General features: G+C 47.4%; 1 protein-coding gene across 1 annotated transcript; it reads right to left on the reverse strand.

Moving 5' to 3' along the window:
- Positions 1-590: 590 nt before the first annotated feature.
- LOC121568434 (E3 ubiquitin-protein ligase TRIM50-like) lies at positions 591-17,048 on the reverse strand. Its single transcript, XM_045220924.1, has 2 exons — positions 16,641-17,048; positions 591-716 (listed from the first exon to the last, which is right to left on the reverse strand). The coding sequence occupies exons 1-2, from the start codon at positions 17,046-17,048 to the stop codon at positions 591-593; spliced, it is 534 nt and encodes a 177-aa protein (XP_045076859.1).
- Between the last annotated feature and the right edge of the window lie 2,635 nt (positions 17,049-19,683).

Genomic DNA, 19,683 nt, shown 5'->3' on the forward strand with positions numbered 1-19,683 from the left:
TTGCAGCACTTGCGTCATCCAGCATGACAGAGACCATGTCTAATGCTGCAGGCAGTATCAGCTCCTCTGCTATGGAGTGTTTTTTTTTGCACTGAGCAATTTGGTACGCCACCTTATATGATGCTAACAGTGCTCGCTGGTTTACTGAAGTAGCATTCACAAAGTGGGACGATTGTTGGCAATATTCGGCACGTTTTCGCTGAAAAAACTCAAGCGGCTTATCAGCGTAATTGGGGTGTAATGTCTTTAAGTGACGCCTTAATTTATTTGGCTTCATGCTGTCCGCTGCCAACATTTTTAGACACAGTAAACATACCGGTCTTTCCTCGTCTTCCACCGTAGTCACAGTGAAGCCAAGCGTTACATTCACTTCGTCATATTTCCTCGTCTTAGCTTTCGGGAGACTTACGTTTGTCTCATTATCTCCGTCTCTCTCCGCCTTTCTTTTCATCCCTGTTAAATATTTTTCCATGGTGTCTCTTAAGGGTTTGTTATCTGCACTTCATATATGTCCTGCTCTGTGCTGTGTGCTCTTGTTCGGTGCAAAAAAAACCTACTCCCTGCGGCAAAAAAATGCATGTTCCCCGGGGTCACGCATCGCTCCGAGCCCTCCCAGGGGGGCGCGCCCCACTATTTGAGAAGGACTGCACTAGAGGAACATTCTGCTTCTCTGATCGGAGCCTTTTGAAAGTGGGGTACAGGACACGTCGTCTCCACTATTTCATGGGGGAATTGTTCATTAATAGAGAACTGGGTGTTCTTCCGCTCCCTACCCTGTTGTAACGAGGCAATCTTCATTTTGTAATGAGTTAGCCTAGCTACTATCGAATGGGGCATTCCCTCCCCTCCGCCACTGAAATGGTGAGCCCTTTGAAAATCAATTGTATCCACCTGTTCGTCCATCATCTTTAGATTACGTTTAATGAAAACCTTAACTTTTTCCTCCATTGCCTGATAGTTTTCATCCTCCTTTATTCTCATTATTACAATATTATTATTCATACTTCTGCACTTCAGATCAATAAATTCTGCTTTCATTTTATTATCATACCGTAGCCTCTCCATAGTGTCTTTTAGGGAGTCCACTGTAGTTTTCAATATCTTATTTTCTGCACGTATTCCTTCCATCATTTTATTACTGTAATCCATTCCTGTTTTTAAGGCCTCAACCTCCCCCAGTAGCCCAGGCAATAGATCCAGCTTTTTTAACTACTCGCTCATGCTTGTAAGTAATGCGCTGTCTTCTGGAGACATAGTTATAAAAACGTCCCCCTCCAATGTTACATTTTGAATTTTAGATGGCGGCTTCCCTTCAGTTTCACTCGCAGAGCTCGAGGTCTTCTCTTGTTCGCCTCGATGTATCTGATTCTTTTTCGAGCATATCAAAATGCTGATCAATAAATAGTTCAAGGTTCTCTATTTTATCCAGAATGGTTGTTTCACAGTTATCAGCTAATCCTCAATTGTATGATTAATTCATGGGACAAGCTGCGCCTACCATGCTGTCAGGTCATCAGCTCTCATTTTACTGTTAGTTCACGTCATTTCATTATATTACATCCCTCCAGTGTTGTGTTCGAGACGACCTAAAGCGAGACCGATTCAAGGCCAAGACCGGAGCAAATCGAGTCTGAGTCAAGACCAAGACCGGAAGGGGTGCGAGACCAACTCAGGACCGAGTCCAGGAGGGGGACAAGGGGTCCAAGACCGAGTCAAGACCGAGACCCGAAAAATGCGAGTCCAATTCAAGACCAAGATTGCAATTTTGTCAAATCACCACCATAATAAGAGTCCAGTATTTCTGTGTTCATATTTCAGAACAACATATGGATTCTTTAAACATTCAAAATAGTGAAACAATGCATGCTGAGGGAAAATAGAGCCACTCTACAAATTATTACTAACCCAAACACAGTGGGGAACAATGGGCCTTCTACGCCTTCAGAGAAGGGCTAAGGATTTATAAAATAAGGATTACAATAATATAATAATAATGATAATTATATTATTATTTTCAATGATGTTCTGATTTAATCTCTTCAGCTTTTGTTGGAAGGGTTAACACTGAAGATAAAAATATATCCAATCAGGATTTTTCTTTGCTGGTCTCTGGGGAGATAAATCTAGCAAGCTAAGTCAGCCATTGGCTAGGCCATCAGAAGCTATTGCCATCAACTGTGTTAAGGGCAAATTCTTTGAGTGACAGTGGAATCAACCAATCACATTTTGACTAAATGGGTGGAACTGTTTCACAAAATCTTATGGAAACTTCTGCCTTCTTGAAGGCCAACAGGTCACTGTGCAATAGCGAGCAGTGGTTTCCCCACGGTCTAGCTAGCTTTTGTTGTCGGCTAGTTTGCAGCAGCTGCAGCAGGTGTTAGAGGATGTTGTTGCAAATTTGTTAGATTCTCCCTTTTCAAAAATAACTTTCAAGAAGAAGTTACGTTTCAAATGATCATCATCTGGTGAGTGGAACTGTATTTTTTATTGCAGCGCGCTTGCTGTTGTTAGCCATCTCTTTGAAAATAACTTGTGTGTGAAACATTGTTGCGTTTTGTCAAAGGCGTCAGTGAAATGCGGTGGGCGAAGTCAAACGCAGGACACAAAGCTGATCAGAAAACGTACTTTACTAGAAAGTAATCTGAGAATACACAATCTCCACACAGGGAGGAAATAACCCGCACACTAACGACAGCCGATAACGAATACAATCACACACAACACACAGTGTAAGACAGAGGGTTAAACAGGGAAGACAATACTACATAATGGGAAACAGGTGTAACCAATCAAGACAGAACAAGTCGAACATAGAAACATAGTTCGGTAGCAGCTAGTACTCCGGTGACGACGAACGCCGAAGCCTGCCCGAGCAAGGAGGAGGGGCAGCCTCGGCTGAATCCGCGACAGTACCCCACCCCCCCCCCCCCTTGACGCGCGGCACCAGCTGTGCGCCGACCCAAGCCTCGGGGATGGCCAGGAGGACGATGAGCAGGGCGGGTCGGATGACTCTGGTGGAAATCCCTCAACATGGAGGGATCTAGGATGTCCCTCCTAGGGACCCAGCACCATTCCTCCGGACCGTACCCCTCCCACTCCACGAGATACTGCAGGCCCCCCACCCAATGCCTCGAATCCAAGATGGAACAGACCGAGTACGCCGGAGCCCCCTCGATGTCCAGTGGGGGCGGAGGAACCTCTCGTACCTCAGACTCCTGGAGTGGACCAGCTACTACCGGCCTGAGGAGAGACACATGGAATGAGGGGTTAATATGGTAATTAATAGGAAGTTGTAACCTATAACGAACCTTGTTCAATCTCCTCAGGACTTTAAATGGCCCCACAAACCGCCGAACCAGCTTCCGGCAGGGCAGGCGAAGGGGCAGGTTTCGGGTCGAGAGCCAGACCCGATCCCCCGGTGCATACACTGGAGCCTCACTGCGGTGGCGATCGGCGCTCGCCTTTTGTCGCCTGATAGCCCGCTGCAGGTGTACATGCGCAGCGTTCCAGGTCTCTTCCGAGTGCCGAAACCACTCGTCCACCGCAGGAGCTTCGATCTGGCTCTGATGCCAAGGTGCCAGGACCGGCTGATAACCTAACACACAATGAAAAGGCGTAAGGTTAGTAGAGGAGTGGCGAAGTGAGTTTTGGGCTATCTCTGCCCAGGGGATATAACCCGACCACTCCCCCTGCTGGTCCTGGCAATAGGACCTCAGAAACCTACCCACATCCTGGTTAACTCTCTCCACCTGCCCATTACTCTCAGGGTGAAAACCTGAAGTAAGGCTAATCGAGACCCCCAGACATTCCATGAACGCCCTCCAGACTCTAGAGGTGAACTGGGGACCCTGATCTGACACTATATCCTCAGGTACCCCGTAGTGCCGGAAGACGTTTATAAACAGGGCGTCAGCAGTTTGTAGGGCTGTAGGGAGACCTGGCATAGGAATGAGACGGCAGGCCTTCGAAAACCGATCCACAACGACCAAGATCGTGGTGTTCCCCTGTGAGGGGGGAAGGTCCGTGACAAAGTCCACCGATAGATGAGACCACGGCCGTTGTGGAATGGGTAGGGGTTGTAATTTCCCTCAGGGCAGGTGTCTAGGTGCCTTACACTGGGCGCACACCGAGCAAGAGGAAACATAAACCCTCACGTCCTTGGCTAAAGTGGGCCACCAGTACTTCCCACTAAGACAGTGTACTGTCCGACCGATACCAGGATGACCAGAGGAGGGTGACGTGTGAGCCCAATAGATCAATCGATCACGAACCTCGAGCGGCACGTACATCCGACCCTCCGGACACTGGGTGGGAGTAGGCTCGGTACGTAACGCACGCTCGATGTCCGCATCAACCTGCCACACCACCGGTGCCACCAGACACGACGCCGGGAGTATGGGAGTGGGCTCAATGGACCTCTCCTCTGTGTCATACAGTCGGGACAGGGCGTCTACCTTAGCGTTCTGGGAACCTGGTCTGTAAGTGAGCGTAAACACAAATCGAGTGAAAAACATAGCCCATCTTGCCTGACGAGGGTTCAACCTCCTCGCCGCCCGGATGTACTCCAGGTTACGATGGTCAGTCAAAATGAGAAAAGGGTGTTTATCCCCCTCAAGCCAATGCCTCCACACCTTCAGGGCTTGAACCACAGCTAACAGCTCCCGGTCCCCCACATCATAATTGCGCTCCGCCGGACTGAGTTTCTTAAAAAAGAAAGCGCAGGGGCGGAGTTTTAGTGGCGTACCCGAGAGCTGAGATGGTACAGCACCGATCCCAGCCTCGGACACATCCACCTCAACTTGGAATGCCAAGGAAGGATCCGGATGAGCCAGCACCGGAGCCGAAGTAAACAGGTCCTTCAGATGCCTAAAAGCCCTGTCCGCCTCAGCCGACCATTGCAGACGCACCGTCCCTCCCTTTAGCAAGGAGGTAATGGGAGCCGCTACCTGCGCAAAGCCCCGGATAAACCTCTGGTAGTAATTGGCAAAACCCAAGAACCGCTACACCTCCTTCACCGTGGTTGGAGTCTGCCAATTACGCGCGGCCGAAACGCGGTCAATCTCCATCTCCACACCTGACGCGGACAAGCGGTGTCCCAGGAAGGAGATGGACTCTTGGAAGAACAGACATGTTTCCGCCTTCACATACAGGTCATGCTCCAACAGTCTACCAAGCACCCGACGAACCAGGGACACATGCTCGGCTCGTGTAGCAGAGTATATTAGAATGTCATCGATATACACCACTACACCCTGTCCATGCAGGTCGAGGAAAATCTCATCAACAAACGAATGGTAGACTGAAGGAGCATTCATCAGACCATATGGCATGACGAGGTACTCATAGTGCCCCGAGGTGGTACTAAATGCTGTCTTCCACTCATCTCCCTCCCGAATACGGACCAGGTTGTACGCACTCCTGAGATCCAATTTAGTGAAGAAGCGCGCCCCGTGCAATGACTCCGTCATACTAGCAATCAGCGGTAGTGGATAGCTATATTTTATTGTGTTCTGATTTAGACCACGGTAGTCAATGCACGGGCGTAAACCACCATCCTTCTTCTTCACAAAAAAGAAACTCGATGACGCAGGGGAAGTGGATGGCCGTATGTATCCCTGTCTCAGAGATTCGGTGACATATGTTTCCATAGCCGCCGTCTCCTCCTGTGACAGAGGATACACGTGACTCCGGGGAAGCGCAGCGCCTACCTGGAGGTTTATCGCACAATCCCCCTGTCGATGGGGTGGTAATTGAGTTGCCTTCTTTTTACAGAAGGCGAGAGCCAAATCGGCATATTCAGGCGGAATGCGCAAGGTGGGAACCTGGTTCGGACTCTCCACCGTAGTTGCCCCTACGGAAACACTTACACACCTCCCCAAGCACTGATCAGACCATCCCTTGAGAGCCCTCTGTTGCCATGAAATGGTGGGGTCATGAGAAGCTAACCAGGGAAGCCCCAACACCACGGAAACGCAGGAGAATCAATCAGATACAAACTAATCATTTCCTCATGACAATCCTGCGTCTTCATCCTGAGAGGCGCTGTGACTTCCCTAATCAACCCTGACCCTAAAGGGCGGCTATCTAGGGCATGGCTAGGGAAGGGCACATCGACTGGCACAATAGGAATCCCTAACTTATGGGTAAACTGACGATCAATAAAGTTCCCAGCTGTGCCTGAATCTACTAGCGCCTTATGCTGGGACTGAGGAGAAAACTTGGGAAACACAACATTCATACACATATGCGCAACAGGGAGCTCTGGGTGAGTTGGGTGCCTACTCACCTGAAACGGCTCATCAGTGCGCTGCCTACTGCCTCGACTCCTAGGAGGCCCTCCCCAGCACCGACCAGCAGTGTGTCCTCTGCGGCCACAGTTGGTGCAGGGGACGGCCCCTCTACTGGTCTCCCTCATAGCAGCACCTCCGAGCTCCATAGGGGTAGGGTCGGAGGTGCTGGAGGATGGAATGGACGGCCCCGGATCCGGACGTCCGCTGGTAGCCAACAGGTTATCTAGTCGAATAGACATGTCCACCAGTTGGTCCAGGCTTAGGTTGGTGTCCCTGCAGGCCAATTCCCGATGAACATCCTCCCTCAAGCTACATCGGTAGTGGTCGATGAGGGCCCTCTCATTCCATCCCGCGTTGGCAGCCAGAGTCCGAAAGTCCAGTGCGAATTCCTGCGCGCTCCTCTTCCCCTGTCTGAGGTGGAATAGACGCTCACCCGCCGCTTTCCCCTCTGGTGGATGATCGAATACCGCCCTAAAGCGGCGGGTGAACTCCGCATAGCTGACAGTTGCGGCGTCTATCCCCCCCCACTCGGCGTTGGCCCACTCCAGCGCTTTACCAGACAGACAGGAGATGAGGGCGGACACGCTCTCGTATCCCGAGGGGCCCGGGTGGATGGTTGCCAGGTAGAGTTCTACCTGGAGCAGAAAACCCTGACACTCGGCAGCTGTGCCGTCATAAGCCCTCGGGAGCGAGAGCCGAATCCCACTGGACCCCGGAGGTGAAACGATGGGTATCGATGTAGGTGGTGGTGTCATCGGAGGAGGTATAGGAAGACCTCCTCTCTCCCATCGCTGCATTGTGTTAACCACACGTTCCATGGCGGTGTTGAGAGCCTGGATCATGGCCGCTTGTTGTTGTACGCGTTCCTCCATCGATCCGGCTGGCACCGCTGCTCCTGCTGACTCCATGGTGGTGTGTGATTCTGTCAAAGGCGTCAGTGAAATGCGGAAGGGTGAAGTCAAACGCAGGACACAAAGCTGATCAGAAAACCTACTTTACTAGAAAGTAATCTGAGAATACACAATCTCCACACAGGGAGGAAATAACCCGCACACTAACGACTGCCGATAACAATAACAATCACACACAACGTAAGACAGAGGGTTAAATAGGGAAGACAATACTACATAATGGGAAACAGGTGTAACCAATCAAGACAGAACAAGTCGAACATAGAAACATAGATCGGTAGCAGCTAGTACTCCGGTGACGACGAACGCCGAAGCCTGCCCGAGCAAGGAGGAGGGGCAGCCTCGGCTGAATCCGTGACACGTTTAAAGTGGAACTGACAGCATTTTAGCAACATTAAATCTTATTAAAATCTGTTCATATACACCCCCAGGAAGAATATGACACTTTTAAAAACATTTTCTGACAAGCGACTACTTAGATATGGTCATTTTCACGTTTTCATAAATTCTTAGAATGTTTGGGAATCACGTATACTAAGGCATTTGTGAAATTTCTATAGCAATATAGAGTGGGAAAGCGGCCGTGCATTTGGACAATTAATAGACACTGCAGGAAATAAAACTGAATATAAACATCGGTCTTGTCCAGGATCGGAGTCTACACAGACCGGTGCGCTATAATCAATCAGAGCTACAGTAGGCCTTTATACAAACAAGCCATTTGCCACACGGGCATTCCATCATTCACTTTGAACTGGACCGTGTGTTTACAGGCAGTTGCAACAGCGCGACTTTAGAACATTAGAACGCATTCGTCAAAAGCCACAAAATACACCTGAATGTGTATGACCTTGAGCCTTCTTGGATGGGCACTTCTAATGTAACTCTATGGCAGCACCCGAGGGGCTTGAATTTTCGATCTCTACCCTTAGACTTGGAGGTAACTAGTGTCCCCATGAGTGACAGAACACTGATCCAATCAGGGCGCAGCTAGAGAACATTACCAACACATACGCTCCGTATTTTCCGCTGGCTGCCCCACCACCACAGAAAGCACTGAGCTAGGCTGAAAGACCTGCATTTTGGAGCTGCCTTAATCAATAAAGCAAAAAAGAGACCATGTTTGAATGCGGCTTTATTAACTCAATGATTTTCTTTACATTGTTTGCAAACTACAAAACCAACTTCATAAGAGGTTTTAAATATGTATATATTTTTTACATTGTTTGCAAACTGATATGTGACATGTATTAACGTGGTCCTCTGTAGCTCAGCTGGTAGAGCACGGCGCTTGTAACGCCAAGGTAGTGGGTTCGATCCCCGGGACCACCCATACACAAAAATGTATGCACGCATGACTGTAAGTCGCTTTGGATAAAAGCGTCTGCTAAATGGCATATTATTATTATATTATTATTAATGCCAAAATAAAATGCAAAACAAGCAAGCCCCCCCCCAAAAATAAAATAATAATAATATATATATATATTTTTTTTTTAGCTAAAAATGTGGGGCTCAAAACCACCTGCCCTGAATGACGGGTTGCCACTGTCTACCAACTAGAGAGCCAGGCCCTGACAGCCCACCCAATCAGATTGATTTAAGCATTATTGTGGACTTTGACCATCACTTTTTTTTGTTTCCTATATAAGAAAAAGTGATATTGAGAGTGAAAATTGAAAACATCTATAGGAAAACTCATTAAAAACATTTGGGAACTTTTTGGCAAAATTAGAGTATACCCACTTCTCCAAGCACCACTACACCACTGCATAGGGCCGATGGACAGACAGCAGTCACACACAGCATGATGTTAAAGGATAAGCAGTCCATAAACCATAGGGTGGAGGGTGGAGAGGACCCTCTCCTCAGGAAACGCAAGGGTGGCCTGGCAAGGGATTAAATCCATGGCTAGTGCCCCCCATATAGGCAGGGGAAAAACCAGTGCTGACCTTGGGGGATATGAGGGCCAGAACATGGCTAATGAACTGAATGTTTTCTTCTCAAGATTTGAATCAGACAACTTCGTGTCGGAGGTAAAACAAATGAAAGCATCATTACAAATGTTTGAGAGAGTTGTTGTTCAACAGTCTGATGTTCTAAAGTTGTTCAGGGGATGTAACACATACAAAAGCCCAGGCCCAGACAAAATAAGTGGGCATGTGTTAAAGCACTGTGCTGAACAACTGGCTGGTGTTTTTACAGACATTTTCCAATCTTCACTCAACCAGTAACACGTTCCAGTATTGTGGAAAAAATCAATAATTATACCAATTCCTAAAGTATCAAATCCCTCTGTGCTGAATGACTATCGCCCTGTCGCTTTGACATCCTTAGTTATGAAATGCCTTGAGAAAATTGTGAAAAGTCATATTCTCAGTGTCACCCAGAAGCTCCTCGACCCATTTCAGTTTGCCTATCAGACCAGCAGAGGAGTTGATGATGCCATTCTTACCCTCCTTAACATGGTCTATAGACATCTAGAAGGTGCCAAATCTCATGTCAGGGTTCTGTTTGTTGACTTTTCTTCTGCCTTCAACACAATCCAGCCTTACATTCTGGCACAGAGACTCATTCGGGACTTTTCCTTAGATGGGGGCTGGTTTTGTGGCTGTTGGACTTCCTGAGCCAACGCTCACAGCGAGTCAAAATAGGTCCCCATGTGTCGGATATACGCAATACCAACACAGGCTCTCCTCAGGGATGTGTTTTGTCCCCACTTCTGTACATCTTGTACACTAATAGTTGTACTAGTTCCCATACTGACAGACACCTCGTTAAGTTCGCTGATGACACTGCCTTGATCAGCCTGTTGCATGATGACGAGGAACATCATGGCCCGGTCCTAGATGACTTTGTAGAGTGGTGTGAGGAATCACACTTGGTCCTCAATACTAACAAGACCAAAGAGATGTGCATAGACTTCAGGAAGCGTACAACACCTACCTCTGCAACATCTATCAGAGGCCAGAATATAGAAATTGTAGAGGAATATAAATATCTGGGTGTCTTTTTGGACAGTAAGCTTCAGTGGAGTAAATGTACAGACCAGATCTACAAAAAGAGCCAACAGAGACTGTACTTTCCTAAAAAAGTTGGGTTCTTTTAATATAGACTGTACTATATTGACTCTGTTTTACAAATCCTTTATTGAGAGTATTTTAACTTTTTGTATTGTTTGTTGGTTTGGCAATGCCACTGTCAGTCAGAGAAACATGCTGAGAAGGATTATTACCACAGCAAGTAAGGTACTTGGAGTCAAACAGACAGGCCTGGATGAGATCTTTAAGGTCAGGGCCCTCCGTAAGGCTCACAAAATCATTTTAGACCCAAGTCACCCCCTGTACCTGGACTTTGAATTACTCCCCTCTGGGCGTAGGTATAGGGCACCCCTCAGCAGGAAAAATAGAACGAGACAATCATTTGTGCCAGGTGTGATATCCCTCTTAAATAGCTCGGGCAAATGTTCCCATTGACCCCGTAAGGCCAGCAGGCTAGTCTTTGTTTTAAATGTTTTAAATGTTTTATTTCTTATTTCTTACTTTTATTGGTGCGTGACTGTTATTGAAAGTTGTATTGTCAATATTGTTTTGTATTTAACGCCACTTTAAATGTGTACATGACACTGCAACAAAATTTCCCCATGGGGACAATAAAGTAAGTAAGTATAATAAGCCAGTACGTCCCAATCATAAGTATACAAAAACACAACCATTAAGCATTTCCCAATCGAAATGTACAACTATTACTTCCCATTGCAAAAAACATTTCACGTTTAGCACACAAAGTAACCGGGTGACCTAAAGTTTAAAGTGGAACTGACAGCGTTTTACCTACTTTGCAGATATGAAACAAACAGACAACCATAATATCAGTCAAAAATATTAAATTCCCAGTTTATGTTACAAAGCCAACTTCATAAGAGTTTTTAAAAATGGGTTATAGTTGAGTCAATGTTTCATGACGTACACTAAAGAATTGTTGGCAGAATAGATGGATGCAGTTCAATTAATATAATTAATCAATACATTTCTTGGTAGTCCAAAAAATATTGCTATCAGGTTGTAAATCACAGCTGGCCTTGTACATTGTTTGCTGCCTCCATTCGGGAATCACTGTTTCAGTTTAAATTACTCAATATTCTAGACAAAAACGGACGTTTTTGATGTATTGATGAATTATATTAATTGAACGGCATCCATCTATTCTGCCAACAATGCCTTAGTGTACGTCATGAAACATTGAGTAAACTAGAACCCATTTTTAAAACCTCTTATGAAGTTGGTTTTGTAGTTTGCAAACAATGTAAAGAAAATCATTGAGTTAATAAAGCCGCATACAAACATGGTCTCTTTTTTGCTTTATTGATTAAGGCAGCTCCAAAATGCAGGTGTTTCAGCCTAGCTCAGTGCTTTCTGTGGTCTTGGGGCAGCCAGCGGAAAAAAATGGAGCGTATGTGTTGGTAATGTTCTCTAGTTGTGCCGTGATTGGCTCAGTGTTCTGTCACTCATGGGGACACTACTTACCACCAAGTCTAAGGGTAGAGCTCGAAAATTCAAGCCCCTTGGGTGCTGCCATAGAGTTACATTAGAAGTGCCCATCCAAGAAGGCTCAAGGTCATTGGCCACAGATTAAATGACGTCAAATCACGTTATATCTACAGTAGCTTTGATTGGACTGATCGTGTCAACATCATACTTTCAATATCTTAGCTAGCAGTCATCATCATGAATCAAGTCAACAATCTACTAGCAAATCATTTTTAATCCTTTCCATATGAAGAGAAATACTGAAGAGAAATTATAGATAAAACGTATCAGTGCTCATTGGCCATTGGACATAAACATTGCACAATAAGTTGGAAATCACAAATTCAACAATGAGTGGTTTGGAAGGAATCAGTGGCTAACTGCAAGCATTGCAAAGCAATCACTAGCCTGTTATTCAGTGGAGTGGCTGTGTGGTCCGAAGTCTGAGATTAAGGGTCTCTTTTCCAATCTTAAAATGATAAACATTCAACATTGGCCATGCTGTCAATGAAGCATGATTTGTGCCACGCTCAAAACAACTGTTAATCGGAACAGCGAAATCTGACTTCAGTGAGTTCAAGACAACTGGGAACTCGGGAAAAACAAGCTCCGACTGGGAAAATACGTTTTGAACGGTCATCCAACTCAGAATTGTAAATCCAGAACTCGGGCCTCTTTCTAGAGCTACGACCTTAAGATCACTGACATCATCATGATTCAACCTTGTTTTTTTCCGAGTTCCCAGTTGTCTTGAAAGCACCATACAGTGGGGAAAAAAAGTATTTAGTCAGCCACCAATTGTGCAAGTTCTCCCACTTAAAAAGATGAGAGAGGCCTGTAATTGTCATCATAGGTACACGTCAACTATGACAGACAAAATGAGATTTTTTTTCTCCAGAAAATTACATTGTAGGATTTTTTATGAATTTATTTGCAAATTATGGTGGAAAATAAGTATTTGGTCAATAACAAAAGTTTCTCAATACTTTCTTATATACCCTTTGTTGGCAATGACACAGGTAAAACGTTTTCTGTAAGTCTTCACAAGGTTTTCACACACTGTTGCTGGTATTTTGGCCCATTTCTCCATGCAGATCTCCTCTAGAGCAGTGATGTTTTGGGGCTGTCGCTGGGCAACACAGACTTTCAAGTCCCTCCAAATATTTTCTATGGGGTTGAGATCTGGAGACTGGCTAGGCCACTCCAGGACCTTGAAATGCTTCTTACGAAGCCACTCCTTCATTGCCCGGGCGGTGTGTTTGGGATCATTGTCATGCTGAAAGACCCAGCCACGTTTCATCTTCAATGCCCTTGCTGATGGAAGGAGGTTTTCACTCAAAATATCACGATACATGGCCCCATTCATTCTTTCCTTTACACGGATCAGTCGTCCTGGTCCCTTTGCAGAAAAACAGCCCCAAAGCATGATGTTTCCACCCCCATGCTTCAAAGTAGGTATGGTGTTCTTTGGATGCAACTCAGCATTCTTTGTCCTCCAAACACGACGAGTTGAGTTTTTACCAAAAAGTTCTATTTTGGTTTCATCTGACCATATGACATTCTCCCAATCCTCTTCTGGATCATCCAAATGCACTCTAGCAAACTTCAGACGGGCCTGGACATGTACTGGCTTAAGCAGGGGGACACGTCTGGCACTGCAGTATTTGAGTCCCTGGCAGCGTAGTGTGTTACTGATGGTAGGCTTTGATACTTTGGACCCAGCTCTCTGCAGGTCATTCACTAGGTCCCCCCGTGTGGTTCTGGGATTTTTGCTCACCGTTCTTGTGATCATTTTGACCCCACGGGGTGAGATCTTGCGTGGAGCCCCAGATCGAGGGAGATTATCAGTGGTCTTGTATGTCTTCCATTTCCTAATAATTGCTCCCACAGTTGATTTCTTCAAACCAAGCTGCTTACCTATTGCAGATTCAGTCTTCCCAGCCTGGTGCAGGTCTACAATTTTGTTTCTGGTGTCCTTTGACAGCTCTTTGGTCTTGGCCATAGTGGAGTTTGGAGTGTGACTGTTTGAGGTTGTGGACAGGTGTCTTTTATACTGATAACAAGTTCAAACAGGTGCCATTAATACAGGTAACGAGTGGAGGACAGAGGAGCCTCTTAAAGAAGAAGTTACAGGTCTGTGAGAGCCAGAAATCTTACTTATTTTCCACCATAATTTGCTAATAAATTCATTAAAAATCCTACAATGTGATTTTCTGGATTTTTTTTCCTCAATTTGTCTGTCATAGTTGACGTGTACCTATGATGAAAATTACAGGCCTCTCTCATCTTTTTAAGTGGGAGAACTTGCACAATTGGTGGCTGACTAAATACTTTTTCCCCCCACTGTAAATCCAGAGAATGCCAGACTTTGATGACAAAGTTTGATGATAAAATTTGCCCACGAAGGACCGCCGCGCCACCTTCCTGTTCAACTGAGCACAGCACAACAAGGTGAGTCCAGAAATCTCTTGTATGCTGCTGCATAAATGATGTAATATGCCAGGGAGATATGTATTCTGTAGCTAAGAAAGTAATACTAAGTGTATGTTGTGTAGTAAGCTGTTAGTAGCCCATGCGCCTCACCCTCTTAATTTTGCCTACTGTTCTGACTTGGTGGTGCACATGTAGCCTATAACCTGTATTAGAGAAATGTTATCATCAAATATTGTAAGAGCTTTCATTGTCTGCTTATATGCCCTCTTTATTTATCCTACGGTTCTGACTTGGTGTACAGGGAGAACACTGTAAGAACGGCCCATGTTCTGAATTCTGTCGCTGTACATTTCAAAAGTGCTGAACAAATAGTTATATTGACTACGTCGGTCCTAGCTCACTCATTCATGTCTTAATCGAAATTACGGATTGCCTCTTATATGCTTGTCGTCCCCTTATGCCATAGTTTGTACATCTCAATTGTCAGTAGAAACCACATTTGTTTAAGCAAGTCAGCCATATCAGCAATGTTTTTTTAAAAGGCAGTAAATGAGGTTGAATGAACTGTTTTGCTGCCAGACAAGGCTCCGATGATAGCCAGGTGTAGCAGTGGTAAGGTGTTGGGACTGCTGTTGGGACTCTGCTGTTGGGACCGCTTTATGTAGGCCCTAAAAGTTTGTGGGCACCGTTTGTCACCGTTATAGTGCAATTAATGTATTGTTTAGTGTTGTGTTGTGTAGTGGCTTTGCTGGCATGCATTCCAATTATTTTTTGAGGGCCCCACCTAGATTTACATGTTACATAAATATTTAATCCATTTTGAATTCAGGATGTAACACATCAAAATGGGGAATAAGTCAAGGGGTATGAATACTTTATGAAGGCACATATTAGCGTACAAAAATTGGGGTTAAATATGAATAAATACCTGTTTTTAATAATTTCCTGATCTTTCTTATATCTCTCAGATATCGGACAGACACTTTAAAACAAACTTCCCTTAGATTTTTTTACTGTCTGTTTCTCCATGTATGAATCTGTTATTCAATGTGTTTCTATGGGCTAATAGCAGTAAGGCCAAATTCATTTACATTTTTACATTTACGTCATTTAGCAGACGCTCTTATCCAGAGCGACTTACAGTTAGTGAATACATATGTTTTTATACTGGCCCCCCGTAGGAATCGAACCCACAACCCTGGCGTTGCAAACGCCATGCTCTATCAACTAAGATACATCCCTGCCGGCCATTCCCTCCCCTACCCTGGACGACGCTGGGCCAATTGTGCGCCGCCCATGAGTCTCCCGGTCGCGGCCAGCTGCGACAGAGCCTGGATTCGAACCAGGATCTAGTGGCACAGTTAGCACTGCGATGCAGTGCCTTAGACCACTGCGCCACATCAAATAATTCAGGCAGTCTTTTCAAACAGCTCCGACACTAAAAGGGCATTATCATAATTTTCACAATTTCACAGTATTATTCCTACTTCATAGTGTGGAAATATACACTGAGCGGACAAAACATTAAGAACACCTGCCCTTTCCATGACATATACCGACCATGTGAATCCAGGTGAAATCTATGATCCCTTATTGATTTCACTTATACATTCACTTCAAATCAGTATAGATGATGGGGAAGAGACAGGTTAAAGAAGGATTTTTAAGCCTTGAGAGAATTGAGAAATGGAATGTGTGTGTGTGACATTCAGAGGGTGAATGGGCAAGACAAAAGATTTAAGTGCCTTTGAAAGGGGTATGGTAGTAGGTGCCAGGTGCACCTGTTTGTGTCAAGAACTGCAACGCTGCTGGGTTTTTTCTCACTTAACAGTTTCCCGTGTGTATCAAGAATAGTCCACCACCCAAAGGACATCCAGCCAACTTGACACAACTTTGGGAAGCATTGGTGTCAACATGGGCCCTGTGGAACACTTTCGAGGCCTTGTAAAGTCCATGTCCCGACAAATTGAGGCTGTTCTGAGGGCATCTCAATATTAGTAAGGTGTTCTTAATTTGTTGTACACTCAGTGTATATAAAACACAGGAAAATCACGTTTTTGTCTGCACTGGGCCTTTAAAGGGATTGCTTTAGATAAAGGAACAGAAAAACTAATTGAAGAAAAACTCCCTGATGAAATTGGTATGGCTCGACCCATTGGGTGTGTTTTCTGGGATTTAATTACATTTATTCAGTGTGCGCAAGGGAGCCACACCCACAAACCTCATTACGAACATGCACAGGGTAAGTCTGAATACCAAATTCTGAGAAGTGCTTAAATCAAAACATACATTTAAATCGGTCTCGTATTGAATTGAAATACATTTTCAAGATTCGGAAAGTGCCATCCATTTTCAATGAGGACTTGAGACTGAAATGACAGCAACCCTGTTGGGGTGGCATGGATATGAGCAGTCAGGTGTGAGTGGTTAGGTCCGGTATGAGTGGTCAAGTGATCAGTCAAGGTGTGAGTGCTTACTTTCATGCGGCTGTAGATGCTGCTGACTGGGGTGATCTTGTGGCTGCGGTGAGCCCCGATGCTTCCACATAGCCCACAGATGACCATCTGGTCCTCCTCACAGTAGAGACTCAGGGGGTTGTGGTGCTCAGGGCATGTCTCTGGCTGAGCCCTCTCTGGCCCACTCAGCTCCCGCAGCGCATCCACGATCCTGGCCAGGCCAACATTGGGCGGAGGGCTGTCCCCATCCACGGCACAGCGGCACTCAGGACATTGCAGTTGGCCCTGGGGGTCCATGCTCATAGAACACACGCAGCACCGGCAGTAGGAGTGGCCGCACTGTAACATCAGAGGCTCAGCGAAGACTTCCAGACACACTGGACACCTCAGCTGGTCCTCCAGGGAAAGAAGGCTCTCTCTAAAGTCCATCGGCACCAATGAAGAACAGATAGAAGGCCAGAAACTCTAATGTCACCTGTTACAGCTCAAATTATCTTCAGTCTATGAAGTTTCAACGTGCTGAACCAGGACCGACCCTTCACAGTAGGCTCTCCTTAAGATTAGTGAAACTGGCTTCAGCCTCTCAAGCATCTACAGTACTGGGAGATAAGAGTTGATATTATCCTGCTCTGGTGCCAGTGAAGGCAACCATGCGAACACACAGATGCCTCCACACTCGCACACACATACAGGCATACACACTCGCACACACATACAGGCATACACACACACACACACACACACACACACACACACACACACACACACACACACACACACACACACACACACACACACACACACACACACACACACACAGTCATGGGTCACCTTGAGGCCCTGTTTCTTACAGCTCCCCTCTTCTACTAAGTGTAGACCACTTCACTTTAAGTAGCTGATTGCCCAGAGACATGGCCACTCTGAAGTCAAACACACTAAACATCATGTCTGGAATGAGGGAGAGGGATTAAAGTAATTCAGGGCTTGGTTCAATCTGTATCGCTGAAGTTCAGCGCTATACCACGGTTGAATCTTAATTTAGCCGACATATGCAGCGTTTCCCTTGAATGCAGTCTCTGCCAACTCAGAAACATTGCCTTTAAATGTCTATTGCACTGAAACGCAGCTCTTCGGCGTTACTGATTGAATCGAGCCCTTAGATATTTTAGAAAGAAATGAAGTAACTGAAATTCTGTCATAGGAGCTAATACTAAAGATAATCTGTGTCACACCCTGGTTCTGGGGACTCTATATGTTGAGCCAGGGTGTGTAGTTTCTATGTGTTTATTTTCTGTGTGGTAGTTCTAGTGTTGTATTTCTATGTTGGCCAGAGTGGCTGCCAATCAGAGGCAACGAGTGTCAGCTGTTGCGGGTTGTCTCTGATTGGGAGCCATATTTAAACTGTCTGTTTTCCCTTTGTGTTTGGGGGATCTTGTTCCGTTTTTGGTTTGTTGCCGTGTCGGTTGTGTTATACCGAGGACGTCACGTTTTCGTTTTGTTGTTTTGTTCGTGCATTCATTAAATAAATAATATGTTTGCAACTAACGCTGCGCATTGGTCTACTCTCTACGACGATCGTGACAGAAGATCCCACCTTACCAGGACCAAGCAGCGTGTCCAGGAGCAGGCAGCCTGGACGTGGGAGCAGATCTTGGACGGGCAGGGGTCCTGGACCTGGGAGGAAATCCAGGCCGGGATGGATCGCCGGCCATGGAGGGAGACGGTAGAGGCGCGACGGAGAGAGGAGCAACGGCGTAATCAGTGTCGTCGTCGGACGGACGAGAGGCAACCCCAAAACATTTTTAGGGGGGGGCACAGGGCATGGACGACGGGGCTGACGGAGGCAGACAAGGGGCGAATTCAGAAGGCCACCAGGTTACGGGAGCCATTGGTGAGAAGAGGGAAGGAAGATGTAGAGGCGCGGCGAGAGGTACTGAGGTGTATTGCCAGTCCGGTCCGGGCCGTTCCTGATCCCCGTTTAAGGCCAGTGGTGTGTGTTCCCAGTACGGTCCGGCCTGTTCCTGCACCTCGCACCAAGTGTACGGTGCGCGTCGCCAGCCCGGCTCGGCCTGTTCCTGCTTCTCGCACCAAGTGTACGGTGCGCGTCGCCAGCCCGGCCCGGCCTGTTCCTGCCCCTCGCACCAAGCCTACGGTGTGCGTCGCCAGCCCGGCCCGGCCTGTACCTGCTCCTCGCACCAAGCCTACGGTGCGCGTCGCCAGCCCGGCCCGGCCTGTTCCTGCCACTCGCACCAAGCCTACGGTGCGCGTCGCCAGCCCGGCCCGGCCTGTTCATGCCACTCGCACCAAGCCTACGGTGCGCGTCGCCAGCCCGGCCCGGCCTGTTCCTGCCACTCGCACCAAGCCTACGGTGCGCGTCGCCAGCCCGGCCCGGCCTGTTCCTGCCACTCGCACCAAGCCTACGGTGCGCGTCGCCAGCCCGGCCCGGCCTGTTCCTGCCACTCGCACCAAGCCTACGGTGCGCGTCGCCAGCCCGGCCCGGCCTGTTCCTGCCACTCGCACCAAGCCAGGGGTGCGAGTCGTCAGCCTGGTAAGGCCCGTTCCTGCTCCACGCACCAAGCCAGGGGTGCGCATCGTCAGCCCGGTCCGGTCCGTTTCTTTCTCCACGCACCAAGCCAGGGGTGCGTATCGTCAGCCCGGTCCGGCCCGTTGCTGCTCCACGCACCAAGCCAGGGGTGCGCATCGTCAGCCCGGTCCGGTTCGTTCCTGCTCCACGCACCAAGCCAGGGGTGCGTATCATCAGCCCGGTCCGGTCCGTTCCTGCTCCTCGCACCAAGCCTACGGTGCGCGTCGCCAGCCCGGCCCGGCCTGTTCCTGCCACTCGCACCAAGCCTACGGTGCGCGTCGCCAGCCCGGCCCGGCCTGTTCCTGCCACTCGCACCAAGCCTACGGTGCGCGTCGCCAGCCCGGTCCGGTCCGTTCCTGCTCCACGCACCAAGCCAGGGGTGCGTATCGTCAGCCCGGTCCGGCCCGTTGCTGCTCCACGCACCAAGCCAGGGGTGCGCATCGTCAGCCCGGTCCGGTTCGTTCCTGCTCCACGCACCAA

This window comes from Coregonus clupeaformis, chromosome 6, assembly GCF_020615455.1.
Source record: "Coregonus clupeaformis isolate EN_2021a chromosome 6, ASM2061545v1, whole genome shotgun sequence".
Lineage (NCBI taxonomy): Eukaryota > Metazoa > Chordata > Actinopteri > Salmoniformes > Salmonidae > Coregonus > Coregonus clupeaformis.